The sequence below is a fragment of the Mixophyes fleayi genome, chromosome 1, assembly GCF_038048845.1.
Source record: "Mixophyes fleayi isolate aMixFle1 chromosome 1, aMixFle1.hap1, whole genome shotgun sequence".
In the NCBI taxonomy this organism is placed as follows: domain Eukaryota; kingdom Metazoa; phylum Chordata; class Amphibia; order Anura; family Limnodynastidae; genus Mixophyes; species Mixophyes fleayi.
In genome coordinates, this window is record NC_134402.1 from 137,076,611 (window position 1) to 137,097,141 (window position 20,531).

General features: G+C 38.9%; 1 protein-coding gene and 1 long non-coding RNA gene across 2 annotated transcripts; one reads left to right on the forward strand and one right to left on the reverse strand.

The window, feature by feature from the left end:
• Positions 1–941: 941 nt before the first annotated feature.
• On the reverse strand, positions 942–9,562 carry LOC142139033 (uncharacterized protein C12orf50 homolog). Its single transcript, XM_075196309.1, has 8 exons — positions 9,421–9,562; positions 8,867–8,998; positions 8,096–8,173; positions 7,472–7,579; positions 6,532–6,609; positions 3,498–3,584; positions 3,019–3,105; positions 942–1,042 (listed from the first exon to the last, which is right to left on the reverse strand). Exons 1-8 carry the CDS (start codon positions 9,560–9,562, stop codon positions 942–944), a joined length of 813 nt encoding a protein of 270 aa, XP_075052410.1.
• A 6,581-nt stretch (positions 9,563–16,143) lies between these two features.
• Positions 16,144–19,843, forward strand: LOC142106080 (uncharacterized). Its single transcript, XR_012679736.1, has 3 exons — positions 16,144–16,241; positions 16,377–16,522; positions 19,733–19,843. It is a non-coding gene; the product is annotated as an uncharacterized LOC142106080 (long non-coding RNA).
• The last annotated feature ends 688 nt before the right edge of the window (positions 19,844–20,531 follow it).

Sequence of the window (20,531 nt, forward strand, 5' to 3'; positions counted from 1 at the left end):
CAATAGTAGGATCACCTTACATTAGATAATAAGGATATTTCAGTCGTCTCTGACTCTATATCGTAATGGAACTCCTTGGTGACTTCTAATACCATTATAATCTACACCAGAATATACGTTATACCATAAGTATTAAATATTCTTATTATACCATATGTAGAAGACCAGTGGGTAGGAGAGAGAGATACATTGGGAATCATTCAGAGTTGGATGCATGTGCACACATAACATATGTAGGATTAGACACGTAAGAAAAACATATTTACAATCACATGTTGAATAGGACATATCTCAAGATACGTTCAGTTCAAAAACAGCAGTGTTTGTGCCAGACATAGGAAGTGAGTTTAGCGTATATAAAGCACAGACATAGTGTACAGACGTGCCTTGACATTAACGTCAATTCTAAAGTCGCGTTACCCCATGTGTACACAGTATAGTAATGTAATGAAGTGTGATATACACAAGAGACAATAATGTCTGGATAGTTCTAAATACATGTGAGAGTTGAATTTTCCATATAGATTTTAATTAAATTCAAAGGAAATTAAATACAATCATGGGTTGCTTTCCTCTTTAAAATCCAACTTCAATCTTCTTTACTGCAGCAGACCGAATGGAAATTACAAATTAGTAATGAGAATAGATGGCGGTGACTTCATATAATATAGCTGCACATTGAGTATATTTGCCCCAGCCCACCAGCACCCACAAGAGAAACGCCTCCTAATAGGCATATCTGTGGATTAGTCTATGTGTAATTGTGTCTCAGTTATGGGAACACGCCTGTACTGTACACCGCCTGTGCTTCCACACCACGACATGTCTGTCCAGGCGCAATGAGACACAAATCAACAATACACAATATAATGTATGTAAGGTATGCATACACAATATTGGTGCTGATAAATATCTCATAAAATACAGACATATGTCAATGTCTAAATGAGGTTGTTATATGTGTAAGAATAAATACCTGTATTCTTGGACCAACTTTCATTTTTGTTTATCCATGGTGATCTAGTCCCCGGCTGGTATTGGTCTGAAAGGAAACATATATTTCATAATCTAATACGGTGCACAAATATTATTTAGCGGAGCCACATAGAGAATGAATGACGGGGACAATATGTGCTCTAGCACTTAAAGCATCTTGTGTCTGTATGTCTCTCCCGTGGAAAACCACTCTTCGTGGCTGATCTCACAATGACCCCTCCTTGTCATTTCAGTTCATTCATTCTTGTTGCAGCTCTGCTAGGACAAGTTACATCGCTCTATTATGGCTCTTTATTCTATATCCCTGCGGAATACGTCAGTAAAGAAAAAAAAGAAGATCCCATATGGATTTAGGAGTATAATATAAAGGTAAATGAGGGATTTGGGAGAGTTTTTATTAAAACGCTTTTTCTAAGAGGTGTGTTAAGTTTTCTTTCTATGAGGTACTGTAGTTCCACAAGCCCTGGTGGCTAGGCCATGCTGAGACTTGTAGTTCCACATTAGTATTTAACCTCATTTTCACTTTCCATTACCAGTCGCACCAGGTTTACCAGAACGAGTCTTAGTGCAGCTCATTAATAGTGGCCAGATCCCCCCCAGCTATTTCATCCCTGTGCTGACCAGGATGGGGTTTATGACTGGGGGACCCCAATCTGTGGGTCTCCCTGCTACAGTGTACCAGTCCAACCTGGGAAAGTCACTATTGCAGGGAAGCCACATGCTCGTGGTCCCCACTTAGTGATACCTATTCCCGGCTATAGCACTGATAGCATAGAGATATAGAGTGGAGAAAGCATAGAGATAGCGTAGAGATGTGTCTTGTCAGTGAAGTCAATTCTAAAGTCACATTACCCTATGTAATAATGTAATGTAGTGTGATATACACAAGTGTCTGGAAAGTTATAAATAAATGTGAAAGTAGCATTTTACATTATACATTAAATACAAATGAAATGTAAAAATCCAACTGCAGCAGTACAAATAGTTAAGTAATCCAAATAAACAGCTGCAACTTCATATGACACAGCTGCCATGCTAATGAATAAAGCTGTAGAGGTCAATATGAAATTCAGGACCCTCTTAAGAACATCTTGGGCCCCCGGGCACAGCAGTGCACCGGAGCCCCTATATATACAAAAAAAATAAATGATTATATATATGGGCCCTGCAGCCCAGGGGGGCCCGTCGGAGGCAGCAGAAAAACCCAAAAAACCTGGAAAAAAAAGAAAATATTTACCTTGAGGTCAGCTGGTGATCCTACTCCCTCCATGGTCTCCTTCTCCGTCGCGCTCCGCAATGGATGTCGGGCGTGATGACGTCACGTCCGACATGCACTGCCAGCGCGACGGAGTAGGAGACCATGGAGGGAGCCGGATCACCAGCTGACCGCAAGGTAAGTATTGTCTTTTTTTTTTTTTCCAGGTTTTTTTTATTTGCTGCCTCCGACGGGCCCCCCTGGGCTGCAGGGTCCCCGGGCACCTGCCCATTGTGCCCAATGGGAAAGACGGCCCTGATGAAATTAGTCAATCAGAAACGGCTGGATAGTGCTGCTGATAGTCATCATCATCATTGAGTATCGTTACACCAGCCCTCCAGTTTATCTGGGGATGAGTCCATGTCACATTGAGGCATATTCAATTAGCTTTCCCGTAATGTGCGTTGCCATGAAAAATGCGCAGTGCGGTACCGTAATAACGCAGATTTTCTTTCACAACACTATGGGGTGCGCACGAAAATGCACGTTATAGCGGTACCGTGGATTGCCTTCGCAGCCCGTTCCGGCGCGTTACCGCGGACCGAAACCTAATTGAATATGCCCCATTGTGTTTCAATTATGGGAACATGCCCTTACTGTACATGGCCTATGCTTGTATGATCTCTCCAGGTGTAATAACATAAAAATTAACAATATGTAAAATAATATATCCGGACATATGTATACGCATTTTTGGTGTGGAAATGTATATAAGTTTATATAAGTCCAAATCTAAATTAAGTTTTTATATGTGTACTAATAAATACCAGTATTCTTGTCCGCAGTGTAATCCTGCTTTCTATAAGTTTTGTTGACCCAGTTTCGGGATACTATCCTGCCCGTCTGGTATTGTCCTGGAAGAAATTTTTATAATGAGCTAATCCATTAAACATTACATGTTTATCTATTAAAAATATTTTCTGTTAATGTTATAAAATAAATAAGTTGAGATGTCAGAGTATTAACTATAGGCCATGTAATCCCCATATAATCAGTGCACATGTAGAGGCTTTAGGGGAAGTCACTGCAGTCACTATCCAGGATACTGTTTCCTGGTCCCTATTCCAAGCAGGTGTTGTCTCATGCGGCTGGGGTAACACAATGGGACTGTGCAGGTAGACTAGGGAGACTGTGCAGTGTGGCTGTATAATGTAACTGGAACTGTGTAATATATGTGGAATTGTGCAATGTGGTTGGGGCTGTGTAATGTGGCTCCAAATGAAGCCCTAGGTGTATGAATAAATACCAGTATTCTTCTCCATGGTGGCATCAGGCTGATTGTTTTTGTTTGCCCAGTTTTGGGGCCGTCTTCTGCCTGGCTTTTGGTAGGGTTCTGAAAGAAAACATATATATTTTATAATGAGCTAATCCATTAAGATGCACTAAGACTTTTTTTTCTATAAGAAAATACTATCTGCTAATGTTGTAAAATAAAATTTGATTTATCAAATATTAACTATTACTATATGTAATCCCCATACAATCAGTGGACATGTAGATGCTTCGGGGAATTCACTACTAGAATGATCCTGAATCCTGTTGGGTCATGAGCCTGGATGGGTCCCTATTACCAGCATGTTGGCTCATGGGGCTGGGGTAACACAATGGGACTGTGCAATGTTGTTGTGGCTGTATAATGTACCTGGGACTGTCAGATTTGGTTGGGGCTGTGTAATGTGGTTGCAGCTGTCTAGAACTCGAATATTGTTATTGTTATTGGCAAAATGTTACTGTTGCTGATATATTGTCACCGTATTGTTATATTGTTTTTGTTACCATTATATTGTTACTGTTACTTACATGTTTTACAATATTTCTACTCTCTGCTCATCTTCCTATTCTACCTCCTGTCCTCTTGTTCTCATACCCTCACAAATTAATAGTTCCCTGTCTCCTGTGCTCATTCTACCTCTAACTAAAATCTGTTATCGCTCTCTCTCTATTGGTATTGTTCCATCACTATTCAAGAATGCAGTGATTACTCCTATATTGAAAAAAACAAAATTCTCACCCAAACTCTCTCTCAAATTACCGCTCCATCTCTCAGCTCCCATACCCCTCCAAGCTTCTCGAGAGAATTGCCTACATTCGCCTCACACACTTTCTTACAGAAAATAACCTACTGGATTCTCTTCAGTCAGCTCCCAACACTCCACAGAGACTGCGCTGACCAAGGTTGTAAATGATTTGATCACAGCCAATACTGAAGGCCATTACTCACTTCTAATTCTCCTGGATCTCTCTGCTGCATTTGACACTGTTAACCACTCTCTCCTCATACAAACACTACAATCCCTAATTGTTGAAGGCACTGTCCTATCTTGGTTCTCATTCTAACTATCTAATTGCTCTTTCAGTGTTCATTTCTCTGGATCCACTACTGCTCCGCTTCATTTATCAGTTGGAGTACCACAAGGCTCAGTCCTAGGTCCTCTGCTATTCTGTATCTACACCACTTCTCTTGGAAAACCAATAAGCTCCTTTGGATTTCAGTATCATCTCTATACGGATGATGCACAAATCTATCAATTCTCTCCTGATCTCTCACCATCTGTGTTGTCTTGCGTTACTGACTGTCTTTCTGCCATTTCATATTGGAAATCTTCTCGCCAACTCAAACTCAATCTTTCAAAAACTGAAATAATAATATTCCCACCCAAAAACAGAAGCTTCCTGTCTGACATTTCTATTTCTGTTGATAACATGACCATAAATCCCACCCCGCAAGCTCGCTGCCTTGGTGTAATCCTTGATTCACAACTGTCGTTTATTCCCCACATCAACTCTATATCTAAATCATGTTACATACACCTAAAGAACATTTCCAGAATACACACATATCTCACACAAGACACTGCAAAAACATTAATTCATGTACTCATCATCTCCCGCATCGACTATTGCAATTCCCTCCTTACTGGTCTTTCTAAAGTCAGACTTGAACCCCTACAATCTCTTTTGCACGCAGCGGCTAGATCGATTTTCCTTAAAAAATGTCCTTCCTCTGCTGAGCCACTTTGTCAGTTTCAACATTGGTTGCCTGTTTTTCAACGAATCCAATATAAGATTCTTCTACTAACATACAAGACCGTCAGCAAAATTGGGCCGACATACATCTCCTCACTTGCCTCAAAATATCTCCCAACAAGAAACCTCCGATCTGCACAAGATCTACGTCTCTCTTCGACTCTCATCACATCCTCCCATTCTCGGTTACAGGACTTTTTTCGGGCTGCACCCACTTTGTTTAATTCCCTCCCTCGCCCAGTAATACTTTCCTCTAATCTTCAAACTTTCAAGCTTTCTCTGAAAACCCACCTCTTTAGACAAGCTTACGATATTCTTAAACCAGCATCTTAATCTCCCTAGGTTACCCTATTACCACCTTCTTTACAATTCACACAAGACATCAAACCTCTGACCAACATTGCTGTGTGACTGAACACACACCCCCACTCAATACTTTTTACCTTTGCATTTTAGCTGGTCCAATGTGCAATATGATGTAGCACGTGCCCTTGTGTTTCAAACTCCCATTGTCCTATAGATTGTAAGCTTGCGAGCAGGGCCCTCTTTCCTTTCTGTCTGTCTGTATTACCCAGTATTGTTTTATCAATGTTTGTTCCCAATTGTAAAGTGCTACGAAATTTGCTGGCGCTATGTAAATAAATGTTGATAATGATTATGATGATGATATTTACTCCTATAACCTCTTTCCCAGGACGTTTGACACATATTTTGTATTAATCTCAGTTAGAAAATAGTTAATTTTATGAATGTGATTATAAAACTCTTTCCTAAGCTTTTCTTAAGTTTAAAGGAAGTATAACAAATCTTATGATTATAACTAGAACCACTGTTCCATTGACTGAATATTTTTAACTGTGACTGTAAACAATTTTCATTTTCCCCTATAGAAAAACAATAGTAAAACTGATTTATAAGACATTACAGTTTGTGTAATGAGAGGATATTAACACCAGAGGGAGATAAACCACTAGAGGTACAAGATTCCCACATCCATGTAGTACAGGGGGAGAAACAGATATAACTGCTCAACAAACGCCACCTTTTCCCTAAACACAGACATAAAGCTATGTTCAGCCGCTGTGTTTACATCCACTAAGCTCAGTTACATTATATGCAGTAAATAGTCTTTAATAATAAGCTGTACACATAAAGGAAATATGTCCTCTGTTCTCATGTACACAGAACATACCTATACAATCTAGATGATGACTTGTACAGCAGAGAATGTGACTTATGTATAAAATACATACCGGTGTACATCTGGACTGTCGGATACAGCTGCCCCGGCACACTGGTCTTGTTGTGGCCTTTATGAGAGCGCTTCTTGTCTGAAAGAGAAACACGTTGTACAGTAGGATTAATAAATATTTTCTCCATTGATTACCACTTTCAGCACCAGGGATTTGGGAAAATGTCATCACTATCAGGGCTTATAACATGGAGACCCCTCTCTGTGCTGACAGATTGGTTTTGACCTTTGGCTTTTCCTGACTATTCCTTTGCTATCCAGCTGACCTCGGCTGGTCTGATTGTTCCTCCTTCAGAAGTACCTGCCCAGTGGTGGAACTACCATTAGTGCAGCAGGTGCAGTGCACCAGGGCCCAGGGAGATAATGGGGCTCACTGTGTGGGGAACTAGTGAGCTGTGGGCACCAGTTCCCTCCTCCCCGCTTCCCTGCACCGGGGCCCACAACTCACTAGTTCCACCCCTGTACCTGCCTGTAGTATTCTGACTACCACGCTAATGGCCAGTTCGGTGGACCATGACCTGGTTACTACACACAGCCAAATCCACCCTGCACTGCGGTGGGCTCTGGTGAATACTGATATTAACTTAGACTCTGCACCACCACTCTCTGGCTGTGTCAGTCTTATCTGGTGTTGTGTCCACAATCCCAGACCTTATTTGTTTTATAAGTCCATTTTGTGGTCAGGACACCAAAGGCATCTGCCATAGGCTCCTAGCATCCAGGGGGTCCACTTTAATAGTCATCAGTGGCTTCTGTAATAGGATTAATCACTCCTTCAACACCGTTCAGCATGCCTAAGCAATAGGGTAACCTTGGCAGGAGACCGGGGAAAAGCGGAGTGTGAGGAGCTTAGTGCCAGCATTAGTTCTCCACAAACGTGTTCCATATGTATATGTCTAAAATGTACTCTATACTGATATTAAATGAAAGCTACACTATACCTTTCTGATGTTCAGCATCCAAGGCTCTGTTAATGTTAGAGTCACCGCCATCTGGTGTTGACTTTTTAAAAGTACTTTTATCACAGATGGGCACTTTATAGATGTCTCCTAAAATACAGAGTATATTATAGTTATATTATATCTTGTATAAGATAAGGAATTTGATTTGGGGGTGTATTGTCACTATGTCTGTAGACTGGGGCACATTGTCCTGTAGGTCATGGCCCGATGGGCCAATGTGTGGTGGGCTGTTTCTGAGCCCTGGGAACTACATACTCAATGTTTTCTTCTGGACTACACCTTTACAGTGTAACATCCCCCAGCATAGTCATCTGGTTAATAGTGTTATATGTTTTCCACAGTGGCATGTGATTCTGTGGACCAATATAAAACAGAAGCAGCTTTCACTTAGTCCATGGTGTCACTTCCCCCCTCCCAGACTGTCTGTGCAGGCCCGTCCCGGGGACAAATGTTTATGAAATCTCCCCCATCTGCAGACACTGTTGTGCAGCAGCGTGACTTACTGTCATCTACTGACCAAGTGGTAAAGTGTTCCTGGATACTATATATGTTTGCTGACTATCATATCACTTCCCTTACATACTGCAGCATCTATATTACTACCTGCTCCATAGCAAACAGCCATGATGGCTTTCACCTCCTCTTCCTCTTCAGGAGACAGCTGTCTCTGTTCTGCTTTATCTGATAAGTACAATTAAAATATTCATATTTATTCCTACACACATATTTGCCTAAATTCACAAACACTGATATATATCTAAGCTGACAAACATACAAATAGCAGTAATGGGATACTTGTTAATTTGAAGACTGAGTTCTTTTGTCGTTTTTCTTTGATGGGTTAAACAAATCAAGTAGACACACACGCAGGATTGTTTTGCAAATATAACCGTATTTCCCTTTTATTCCTAGTTCCCGGAGAGGTGGAGATACGGTGGGAATAGAGGAGGGGGACAGGGCTCGATGATGTGGTGGCAGATTGTGTCATTTCCCTGCCCACCTTGCAGCAGGTAAGCACTATTATCGGAACAGTACACTAGTCCCTCCAGAGTCCAGGAGGTCTCCCCCTAACTCTGGAGTTTAATATTGGAGTATAAAATGTTAATACCCTATATAAAATTTGTGTTTTATATGTCATACTCACTATGTAGACATAGTACTAATGGCATGTTTATCATATGATTGTATATGTAACATATATTGACAGGAACAGCACAAGTATATATAAACAAGTCAGCTGATACAGTTATTATAATTCTTATCCCAATAGTTAATCAGTGATTCATTATAAATGTAGCAATCCCATTACCTGACCCAGAACAATTCTGACCTGTCAATAAAAACACAAGTGTATATATTGTATATTATATTTACAGTCATTTGGATCTTCCTCCTCTTCAGAATCATCATCATCCTCCTCATCCATCAGATTGATAATGACAGGAGGATAAATCGGTAGCCGGAAGCTGTCCAGGCTCTTTGACTTTTCCGATGTTATATCTGACACTGCAGATCAGACATGGTAAGTTGTTTTTACTTTTATCACATTTTACCATTAATGTAACTATATAAATAAGGTCAAAAGGCCCTTCAAAATATTACATCTGTTTTTCTGTATTTATTAGAGAAGAACAAAACATTTCAGCAAATTTTACATTCTGATCAATTTATCAATTTTGCATTAAGTGAATGTGTTTGAAAATGTTAAAAAAACAATAGAATATGTTTTATTTATGAACACATTTGTATACCCTTAAAATGTCTAAATCTGTGAACAAGATTTGTAAATTGGTGCTAGAAGTGTAGAAGTTTTGGCCCTATAGCACAAACTGACCGGTGAACCTCTAGTATAGAAATGGCTGAGACAGTACAGATAGTAGTTCTTTGGTCATGTATAAGCAGAATATTGTGATAAACAAGCTACTTACCAATAGAGGGACGCAGGAACACTCCATTTATGTACCTGGCCTTCGTGTGGAAATAGGCGCATCTGATGTTTTTGCAGCCAACCTCTTTCTTCTCCCATAGACAGGGAATTTTACTCTGTTTCACGTAGAAAGTTAAAGACATGAAGTCTTTATGCTAACTAGATAAATAATTTAAGACATAACCCTAATACATATCCAAAGGACCAGAACTTATACAATAGTCTGCATTGTTTTGCGTTATATAGCAGGAAATTGCAACACAACGTTAATAAGAGGGATGTGAACAGCTGGTGGTACTTGTTAGGGGCATTCTGCCATCTATGACCTAGTCATAGTGCTGCCCCCTACAGTCCAGACCCCCCAGCACTAGTGACTGGTGGCTCCGTGACTGGCTACATAAGGTTAAAGTGGATGTAGGGAAAGTATGGTGGGGTCCAGGAGGTGAGGTAAGAACCTCATCTTTGCCACCTCTAGAGTTGTGCTGCCTGAGATGAGGTTCTCACCTCACTTCATGATAGAAACAACCCGGATGGTTGTCACAATCTGGGACAGTGTAACTGGAAAGAGACAGGTTAACCAGGCAGAACTTGGAGTTACCATCCTGAGTCCCTAAAATGACTTTTACCCCAGCAGAGACCTATTCATAGAGGAATATAATATTCTGCTTACATTCCAAATAATACATTAATAGGTGTTCTAGACCATACTTATTACAGCCTTTTTTTATAACCCTCTAAAAAACCCATTTTCTTACAATAACTCTCTATATTTACTTCTTTGTCCTTTGTATATGTAAATATTAAGACATATTCTAATAATAGGATTCCTCTTGCAGGCACTAGCTTCTAATGCTAACTGTGATTGTAGAGACATGCATTAGAGAGCCATTGTTTTAGTGTTTATCTCATAATCCCCTTCTCTTTTCCTAAACCATTGCCTCTCAGCCCATACAATGATCTCTCAGACATGACTTAAGTCTCTGGTTCTTCAGCCAGAAGGACTAAAAATCACTTGAAGCTCTGACCCAGAACTCTATGGGGGCCCTGTGTAGGGGCCCAACTAACAGGTAACAAAAAGGAGATGTCTAATGTGGAAATCTCCTTTATACTCCACATCAAGAGGAAAAATGATTTTAATTAAAATAACATCCTTATACTTATACCACAAGATGGATAACATAGGTATGAAGGACGGTTTACCAATCGTTAGGTAAACAAGTTTAAGCATCCCCAGCATCCATGAACAATTCTAATACCTGGTACATACCTTTATATAGTAATATGGGTCAAACACTGGCACACCAGTAACAGAATGGTCACTTGATAATGTCTCATATATAGCTCTAAATAGAAATATTACCAGACTATACTCACATTCCTGTCAGGAGGTCTTTGTATATTTGACATTTTTAAAAAAATATAAATGTCTTAATAAATAAAAAAAATCTCTGATTAATATTAAATCAGCAACACTCTCTATCTGTAGTAGTTTGTGTGACAAACTCTCCTCTGCTGTGATAATGACCTGCTCATCACAGGTGAATCTTGGTGACTGTGACATATGTAGTGATGTCATAGAACACTGAGCCCAGCAGCCTCCTGATGTCTTTATATCAAGAGCTAGAAATGTAATAAGTGCCCAGAACAATAGGCCTTATCGACATAGGCACAGTATACAGTGTACTGAGTACACAATACGCTCAGTATAGAGTACCGCAATATTCATCATTCAATACTCTGCATAGTCTGTAGTAAATAATAAGCATGTCCTGGTTCTAGGGTTTTACCTATTAAGACAGCTCATAGGGAAAGACTATAAATAAGTTTAATGGGGGCCTAAATTAAAGGAAGAAATGTTACTTCATTTAGCTAATTTCAAATTGTGTTCATTTGGTGCCAATTAATTTCGAGAAGAATGATTACCCTGCCCTTTCTTTTAAATAAATGAGCACCTTTTTATTTATTGTCATTTGATCACCAGACAAAGAAACACTTTATATTTATGTAAGTAAATAACTTAGATGTAAATTTGTACTCCTGACACCCCTTATGCTACGTTAACCCATACAAACGGGGCACCTTCCTTATGGGGAGAGCAGCAGCTACTCAACTTTTCAACTGTGTGCTAATCTTTTTTTTTTTTTTTTGTAAAAAAATGAAGAATACATTTTTTAATTGATGTGTTAATTGGTAGGTTAGTGTTTTTCATATATAGAGATTTATCATGAAGCCAAGCACATCCAAGGAAAAGCTATTAAAAAACACCAATTGGAAGGATATAGAAAGATATTAAAGTTTAATATCCCCCAGAGAGCTATCAAGTTCATCTTAAAGAAATGAAGTGGATATGGCAAACTGTGAATTTGTCTATTACAGGCTACATCTGAGAATCTATGGATATAGGGCACATGTAGGGGGGCTACCAAGAGACATATGGTAACTGACAGATATGTAATAGAGAGAGTAATCCACCTGCACCTGTGATAATATGTCATCCTTCATTCATAGAATAGTTCCTCAAATCTGAACTTATTTACTCAGGGGTGATACAGTTCAGTAAAAGCAGCAATGAAACACACGTCGGTGGCAGTTCTGCCAAATGGCAGCAATCTGAGGGGTAATCTTCCTATGCTGATTAGAAATGATCTCCATCCTATCAAGACATTAGACTAGTTATAGGACATAGAAGTCATTAGTTGTGGCTGTATGAGGTCTAACACGGTGAAATTTGCCCGGGGAATATAGGGGTTAACTTTTTAAAATGATTTGGGGTAATTAATTTACCTCTCTCCTTTTCCCCATGTGATTGAACAATGCCATGCATAGTCAGTAAATACAGGGGGTGCTCAAGCACCCACAGAGAAGGCACCTATTCCGTTGAGCTCACCCAGTTACTAGCCGTTCAGCCAATCAGGATCATCCTTTTATTCATAAATGGCTGAGTTGCTCTTGATTGGTTTGTGCGCAATTTGATGTTCCAATAGGGTTTGTTTAGTTTATTTATACATATGAATTACTTTGGATGAAGAATAGAAGTTTACAGGTTAGTAACTATCACGAACACAACTTATGTTAAAAAATTATTTGCACCATAATAATTCCAGTAATCAGGGTTCCATGTTAATTATTTATTTAATTATTAATTCATTTATTAATTAAAAACATGGTATTTTGTGTGGGGGTTGGCCTATAGTAAATCTCACACCTCCTCCTTTGTGTGCCCGCTTCCTCCTAACTCCCTCTGACACAGGTCACATGGAATGTGCAACACATGGCACACGCCATCCCCTGTATGCAGAGCTGCAAGAGAGGCAGACTGAAGCGTGTGCCTCTCCAACACAGCACAGCAGGAAGAGGGTATTTATGAAAGAAGGTGGGAGGGGTTATTAATGTAATTTGGGCAGGAAGTGGGCTATTCATTTGATGGATGATTGGGGGGTGGGGGCTTATTATGGTAGATGCTATTAATGTATTTGTGGGTGAGGGTTGTTAATTTAATGGTGGGGCTTTTTAATTTATTAGTGGGGCCTATTAATTTAAGGTGGGCTGATTATCATCATCATCAACTGATGGGAACTTTATTTAATCAGGTTGATTGGAGCCTTTTGGGGCTGAGTTTGTGGAGAAGAGAGCTAATTGTTAAATGTGAATATTAATTATTTAACAACGGCGATGGTTGTGGGAAAAAGGTATAGTTATGAAGTGTAAATGCTATTAATTTATTGCTGGAATTTTTGGGGAAATAAATGTATTTATTACATAGGAATACTATTAATTTAATTTAAAGTTGGAGCTGGTTGGGGGGAAATAGTTCTATTATTAACTGTAAACACTGTTACTTGAATGCCACAGCTGGTTGGAGGGAAATATGTCTATTTATTATATGTGAATACTATAAATTTAATTTAATTTAATAGTTGTGGCTGGTTGTAGGGGGGGACTTATTATTAAACAAGGGTGCTATTGATTTAACACCAGGGCTGGTCGGAGCTTTCTAAATTTTATGTACCTGTCTTTTTTCCAAATAGGGCCCCAACATTCCAGGATCCAGACAAGCAACAACTGAGTTTAAATCACCAGCACCCACAGGTAGGAGAGAGCAGGACAGTCTGCCAAATGTACTGATTCTGGTGGGGCACCCACAAATTTGGGTGACTCTGCCGCTTAGTTAGGATTTGGTCCAACTGCAAGGACAGTTGGGAGGTAAGTCCAGCTTCACACTGCTCTGATCATGAAGGCAGAGCTGTTTGTACCTAACAGTAGTGCACGCAGTATTGCCCGTGTATTTGTCTAAAATTATACCGATATTACACTATATGGCTCCCCTGTCTAATCCGGCTCTGCCCCCATGCCCCTGCAACAGTTGACTCATGATTCCTTTAAAAGAGCATTATTGTAGCGGCTTGCCAAGGTTCTGCTTGCATCTTGCAGCCATCTTAATCATGTCATCTGAAGCTTGATGAGTTTTACCTGGAATTTCAAACTGGATTTTCACTCACAGCCTCCGATGATCTAAACCCCAACCGCGGTACTCTAGGAAGATCCGTTATTTGCAATGTGCTCCTGCTATGAATTCATTATTTTAATAACTGTAATTATTGGCATCATATTTGAATTGTGTATTTGTTTAATCATCAGTCGGCAGGATATTATTCAGTTGTCTGACCATCTGCATTAAATAATTAATGAGAACATTGCTTTTATGTATAAATACATTTTTCTTAGTAATATTTAAAATTGTTTATTAATATAAATAACAATTATTTAACACCTGCTGAGATTTGTTTTTATACTATTATTCTTTCTCCTGATTACCTGGGTTAACATTAAATGGATATGGACATATAAATACGCTCACTATATGTGTATATATATATATATATATATATATATATATATATATATATATATAGATATAGATATAGATATAGAGAGAGAGAGATCTATATCTATCTATCTGTGCACACACATCTCTCTCTCTCTCTACAGTGGTGGATGTATAAATATCGTTGTAGCATGTATATGTGTGTGTGTGTGTATGTGTGTATACATATACTGTATATCAACAAGGCTTAAAACACTACAATAGAACATAGCAGTCTCCCGGACTCCCAGGAGAGCGAAGCCACCTCCAGGTATCTAAACTTTACAATAGCAAAGTGGTGGGGGCGGGGCTTAAGACATGAATCGCCCACCTCCCCCTGATCTCCTGGAGGAGTCCTTGCCAATGTAGGCAAGCATGCAAAAGAAGACCCCCACGGAGAGGTAAGTGTAGTAGCAGCCTGTGTTGCTTGTAAAGCAGAGGAGCGTCCTGCTCAGGCAAGAAGTCCTCACTGTCTCCCACAACCCCCTCTGCAATACTCTGATTGGCTGACACAGTCACTCAGCCAATCAGAGCAGACACGCCCCCTACCCACACTGCCATGGAGGAAGTAAAGCAGGAATGTATGTATGTATGTATGTATGTATGTATGTATGTATGTATGTGTGTATGTATGTGTGTATGTATGTATGTATGTATGTATGTATGTATGTATGTGTGTATGCATGTATGTGTGTATGTATATATGTATGTATGTGTTTATGTATGTGTGTATGTATGTATGTATGTATGTATGTATGTATGTGTGTGTGTATGTATGTATGTAAGTATTTGTGTGTGTGTATGTATGTATGTATGTATGTATGTGTGTGTATGTATGTATGTATGTATGTATGTATGTGTGTGTATGTATGTATGTATGTATGTATGTATGTATGGGATATAATGTGTGTCAGTTTGTATGATAAATGTATTAGTGTGTATGTGTGAGAGAGAATGTGCATAAGTGTGTATGATAACTGTGTTAGTGTCTGTGTGTGTGTGTGTGTGTGTGTGTGTGTGTGTGTGTGTGTGTGTGTGTGTGTGTGTGTGTGTGTGTGTGTGAGAAATGAATTTATGTGCTATGTGTGTGTGGGCAATGTAATGGAGGTGAGGACAGGGGGGGCTTGTTATCAGTGATATAGGGGCCAGGACAGGGGGGGCTGTTAAAAGTAAAATAGGGGTGAGGACAGGGGGGCTGTTAAAAGTGAAATGGGGTGAGATCAGGTGGGGCTGTTATAAGCAAAATGAGGATGAGGACAGGTGGGGCTGTTATAAGTGAAATGAGGGTGAGAACAGGGAGGCTGTTAAAAATAAAATGTGGTAAGGACAGGTGGGGGTGTTATAAGTGAAATGAGGGTGAGGGCAGGGGGGCTGTTATAATATAATGTGGGTGTGAGGTAGGTGGTGGCTAATGTGTGCAGTTTAAATTTGTGGGGTGATGGTGGGCCAATTTAATTTAATAGTGGGACCTATTAATTTAAGATGAGGTGATGGGACCTTTAATGCTGGGGTGGTCTGGGGCTATTAATTGAATATGGGGTTAAGTTTGGGCAGGAGGGCTATATAATAAATGTGAATTATTTAATGCCAGGGATGGTTGTGGGAAATGGTTATATTTATTAAACTTAAATGCTATTTATTGCTAGTCCTGTTTGGAGGTAGGGTAATGGGTTTATTCATTAAATGCGGAACTATTAATTTAATGTGGGGGCTGGTTGGAGGGAAATAGATCCATTTATCACTATAATTTTAATGTTGAGGCAGGAAGGAAGCCTAATTTTTAGACGTGTGTACAACTGATTTAATATTGATGCTGGTTGGATTTTTCTAAATGTCATGTACCCATTTTTTTCCAGATAGGACTCCCAACATTGCAGGATCCAGACAAGCAGCAACTAAGCTAACGACACCAGCAGCCACAGGTCAGGAAACAACAAGAAAAGGACGCACATGCTCAGGTACATACAGTAGGTGCACACACATACTGGGCCCCACCTAACATTTATTTGCCTCGTCTACATGATATCACTTTCAGGCTTTTTTTCCAAGGGCCACTTTAAGTTCCCTATCTGCCCCTGCCCTATTCTCTGTAGGTGGGACCCACCCAAGCCCAAAATTTGCACAGCGCAAGTCACCTGCACCTTTAAGAGTCGCATACATCATGACGTTGCGTTGCTGACAACGTACAGGAGCTGAGAGGACCCTGCCCATTCGACCACAGAGAGGAGATGAAGCAGAGGTAAGTCACATTACTTTACTTTATTGGAACTTTTTTTGCCTTTTTTTTCAAACTTGACAATGTTCCCTTTTTACCTGGGGGAGTAGCCTGTTCTTAGCATAATATGAATTGGGTCAGTACTCTGTGGCATAATATTGTTTGGGGGCACTACTCTGTGGCTGGTAGCACTGATTATGGCTAGCCGATTCATCATCATCATTTATTTATATGGCGCCACTGATTCCTCAGCGCTGTACAGAAAACTCATTCACATCAGTCCCTGCCCCATTGGAGCTTACAGTATAAATTCCCTAACACAGACACACAGAGATAGATTAGGCTCAATTTTGATAGCAGCCAATTAACCTACCAGTATGTTTTTGGGTTGTGGGAGGAAACCGGAGCACCTGGAGGAAACCCACACAAACACAGGGAGAACATACAAACTCAACACAGATAAGGCCATGGTCGGGAATTGAACTCATGATCCCAGTGCTGTGAGGCAGAAGTGCTAACCACTAAGCCGCCGTGCTGATTAATAATGTTATATAATTGATGGTTTTACACTATCAACAAATCCTTGTTTTTATGTGTTGCATTGTTATTTTATAATTATTAAACTGTTACATTGTTATGATTATGGTGGTAGATCATTATTAGTACTAAGTTTATGCCTATTGTGAGACATTATTTATCATTTACTTTTTTGGTCTCCTTTAGCAAGGTCTGTGTCTATGCAGTTGCTGTGGGACTGCATATCCCAGCATGCCCTGCCTTCCTAACAAACAATATATGGGAGCTTATATATACTTCTCTAAAGAATTATACAAGTGAAAGCTGTATTATTTATTTATATGTGCTCTGCAATTGGAATAGTCCAGGAAACAGCACATGAATAAAATATACTGAAGAACATTTATGAAGTATGGTGCACAGGAGTAGTAATGTTCTGTAACCCATAGCAACCAGATTCTTGCAGTTTGATTATATTTACTGAGCTATAATATTGTACCTCCAGGAGAGACACCTGAAATTGGAAGTGACTTATTGTACAGATAAGTCTACTTAAGATGAGAGTACAAACAAAACACACTTAAAATATAAATCTTTATTGTCATATGATTAAAACGTACAAAATCTAAAAAGTTAAATATTAAAATCCTTAAAATCCATGTACAGATTATTACATTAGTAAATAAGGGTATAATATGTCATATATAATATACACAATTTCTCTCAACTCTTGGGCAGTACAAATCTAAATTCAGGAGCAATTATATTGATGTGATCATTTATTACGCAATAATGTCATGAAATGTATTACATAAAAAAGTATTACAAAAATATAATATAATTATATGAAATAAAAAATAATATATTTGTTTCTGAATTTAAATTTGTACTGCCCAAGAGTTGACAGAAACTGTGTATATTATATATGAAGGATAATATCCTAATCCGCTAATGTAATAATCTGTACACTGTGTTTTAAGGATTTTAATATTTTACTTTTTAGATTGCGTACGTTTTGCACATATAGCAATAAAGATATAGATTTTATGTATTTTTCTTTTTTGTACTATTATCATGAGCAGACTTACCAGTTTAATCCAGCACTTCTAAATTCAAGTGCATTTCCTGGACGTACAATGTAACCACTTTTTGTATTTACTTTCTTTGCACAGTAACTTTACATATTGACCACTTTGATGTTAGTTCTCTTCTTCTACTTTGCTCTTGGATATTAATGATTACTACGAGAGAGCACCCACTTAGAGCACATAATAAGAATTTGCAGGGAGAGAGAGGGGGGAGCAGCCCGTACCATTGATATCAGTATCTTCTCTAAAGCGAAACAGCTGCAGAGAGTTGACAGAAACCGTGGACAAGGTGAATGAGACCTGTCACTCTGAGATACATTATTGGCCGATAGTCGGGTGAATTTATACACACTGCAGGATTGGAAGGTGATTGGTTGGCAAAAATTAAACAGTACGACCAACCAAACGACCCGATGATCGGCACTTTGGGGCGACTTTAGATCATTATGTAAGTATACACACTACACGATATCTGATCAAACAGTCGGATGCCGACTGATTTGTCCAATTATTGGACGAAAAACCTGTAGTGTGTACCCAGCTTTAGAATTTTGGTGTGGGTGGGCAGAGTGGACAGGATATGGGCGAGGTTCAGGGGGGCTTATTATGTCCCTCTATACAATGTTGGGATGTCTGTATCTACTGTCCAATAGAAGAGGTGTATTATAGTCTATTCTGACTCTTCACCTTGGTGCACATGGAAATATTAAATATATATTGGTGGGAATGGAGCTTGAGGGTCTTATAGTTAAACACACACCCTAATTTACACACACACACAACAGGGTGCTACAATGATGTTACTATACAAGAATACAACCTATACAATATAATCATTCATACATGATTAAAGACAGACGTACATTAAACTCTGATCAATGAAAGCAACAATGTCATCTGCACTAAATCACATAAAGGGGGGTATTCAATTGTTAGCGAGATCGCTAAAATACTCGCGCTCCAAAAATATTACCGTTAATACGGTAATATTGCGCGTAAATACCGTTAATACGGTAATTTACTCGCTGGTAATATCTTTCAAGCGCGAGTATTTCAGCGGTCTTGCTAACAATTGAATACCCCCCAAAGTGTCAACATTTGTATAACATTTTCTCCTAATTAAAGTTAGGAATATATATATAAATATATATAAAGAGAGAGAGAGATATTTATATATATATATATATATATATATAAATATATATATATATATATATTAATATATATATATATATATATGCATTATTTTTAAAGTAGATATATGATTTAATAAAAATGCTTTAAACTGAATTACATATTGCTAAAATAAAACAATATACCATGCTCTCAAAATAACTACAAAAGAAGCACTATTTAGCTAAGCACATTGTAATACTTCCATTCATGCAATTATAAACTATGTGTGTTGATACAAAGTAGCAAAGTTGTAGACTGTTTAAATTGACAGTCTTGTTGTTACTAGTAATGTAACATCAAAGTACAGAGACAATGATAAATTGCAAAAGAGTAGTAGAATGTGAGAAGATAGATTCCAATGACCACTGATAGAATTATTTTTTTTAAACTAAATTGGAGCAGGAAGATTGTGGTATCATGTTCACCTCTCTTTGTTATTATTTACTCTTTACAGCTACAACCAACAATCCAATTTATCCTATTATTCAGATCATAATTTCACGCATACTGACTGTTCTATTAGTATCACTATTAATCTGGATTATTAGAGCAATAATGAAAAGAAGAAAAGGTAGGTACTTCACATTAATACAATCTGTTACACATTGAAATCACAGCGACAGTTTTTAAGATACAGTTGTACGATTGTGCTTGGCTTTTGTGAGAGATTGTGTGTGTACAGCAAACACTGGTTCCTCCACCTAGTGAGCCTAGAAATAAAGTTATACTTATCTGTCCTTGGAGCACTGCTTGTAGGAATTTGCCGTGGTGGCGTTTTACAAGAGCTGTGGTCCATAGATAGTGGCCATGGATATGTGATCAAGGATGGGTGAGTGGGCTGAGTGGAAGTATGCAGAGCCTTCGGGTACAAAAACTAGCGCCGTGAGTAGTGGGATGAGCGCTGTTGAGGTTAAAAATACTCTTGCAGCAGAAAACTGAATATTTGTAATGTAATAATGTGCGAGGTACTAGGGGAACAAGTGGAGATAAGTGAGGGGCTGAGTATAAAGGAGGAGGGTGGGAGTGAAGACTTTAGGTAGGGATGTGGATCATTGGGGAGAGTATAGAGGGAAAATATGGGGATCATCATATCGGAAGTGGGGTAGATGGCAGAGAATAGAGGTAGTAATGGGCATATGTGCTGGGACTTATGAGGGTATTAGTAGGTGGGAATGAGTAAGGGTACAGCAGTATTTATATGTAAGGGAGGTATCTATGTTAAATCGATGGTTACTATTTAGGTAAAGGACACT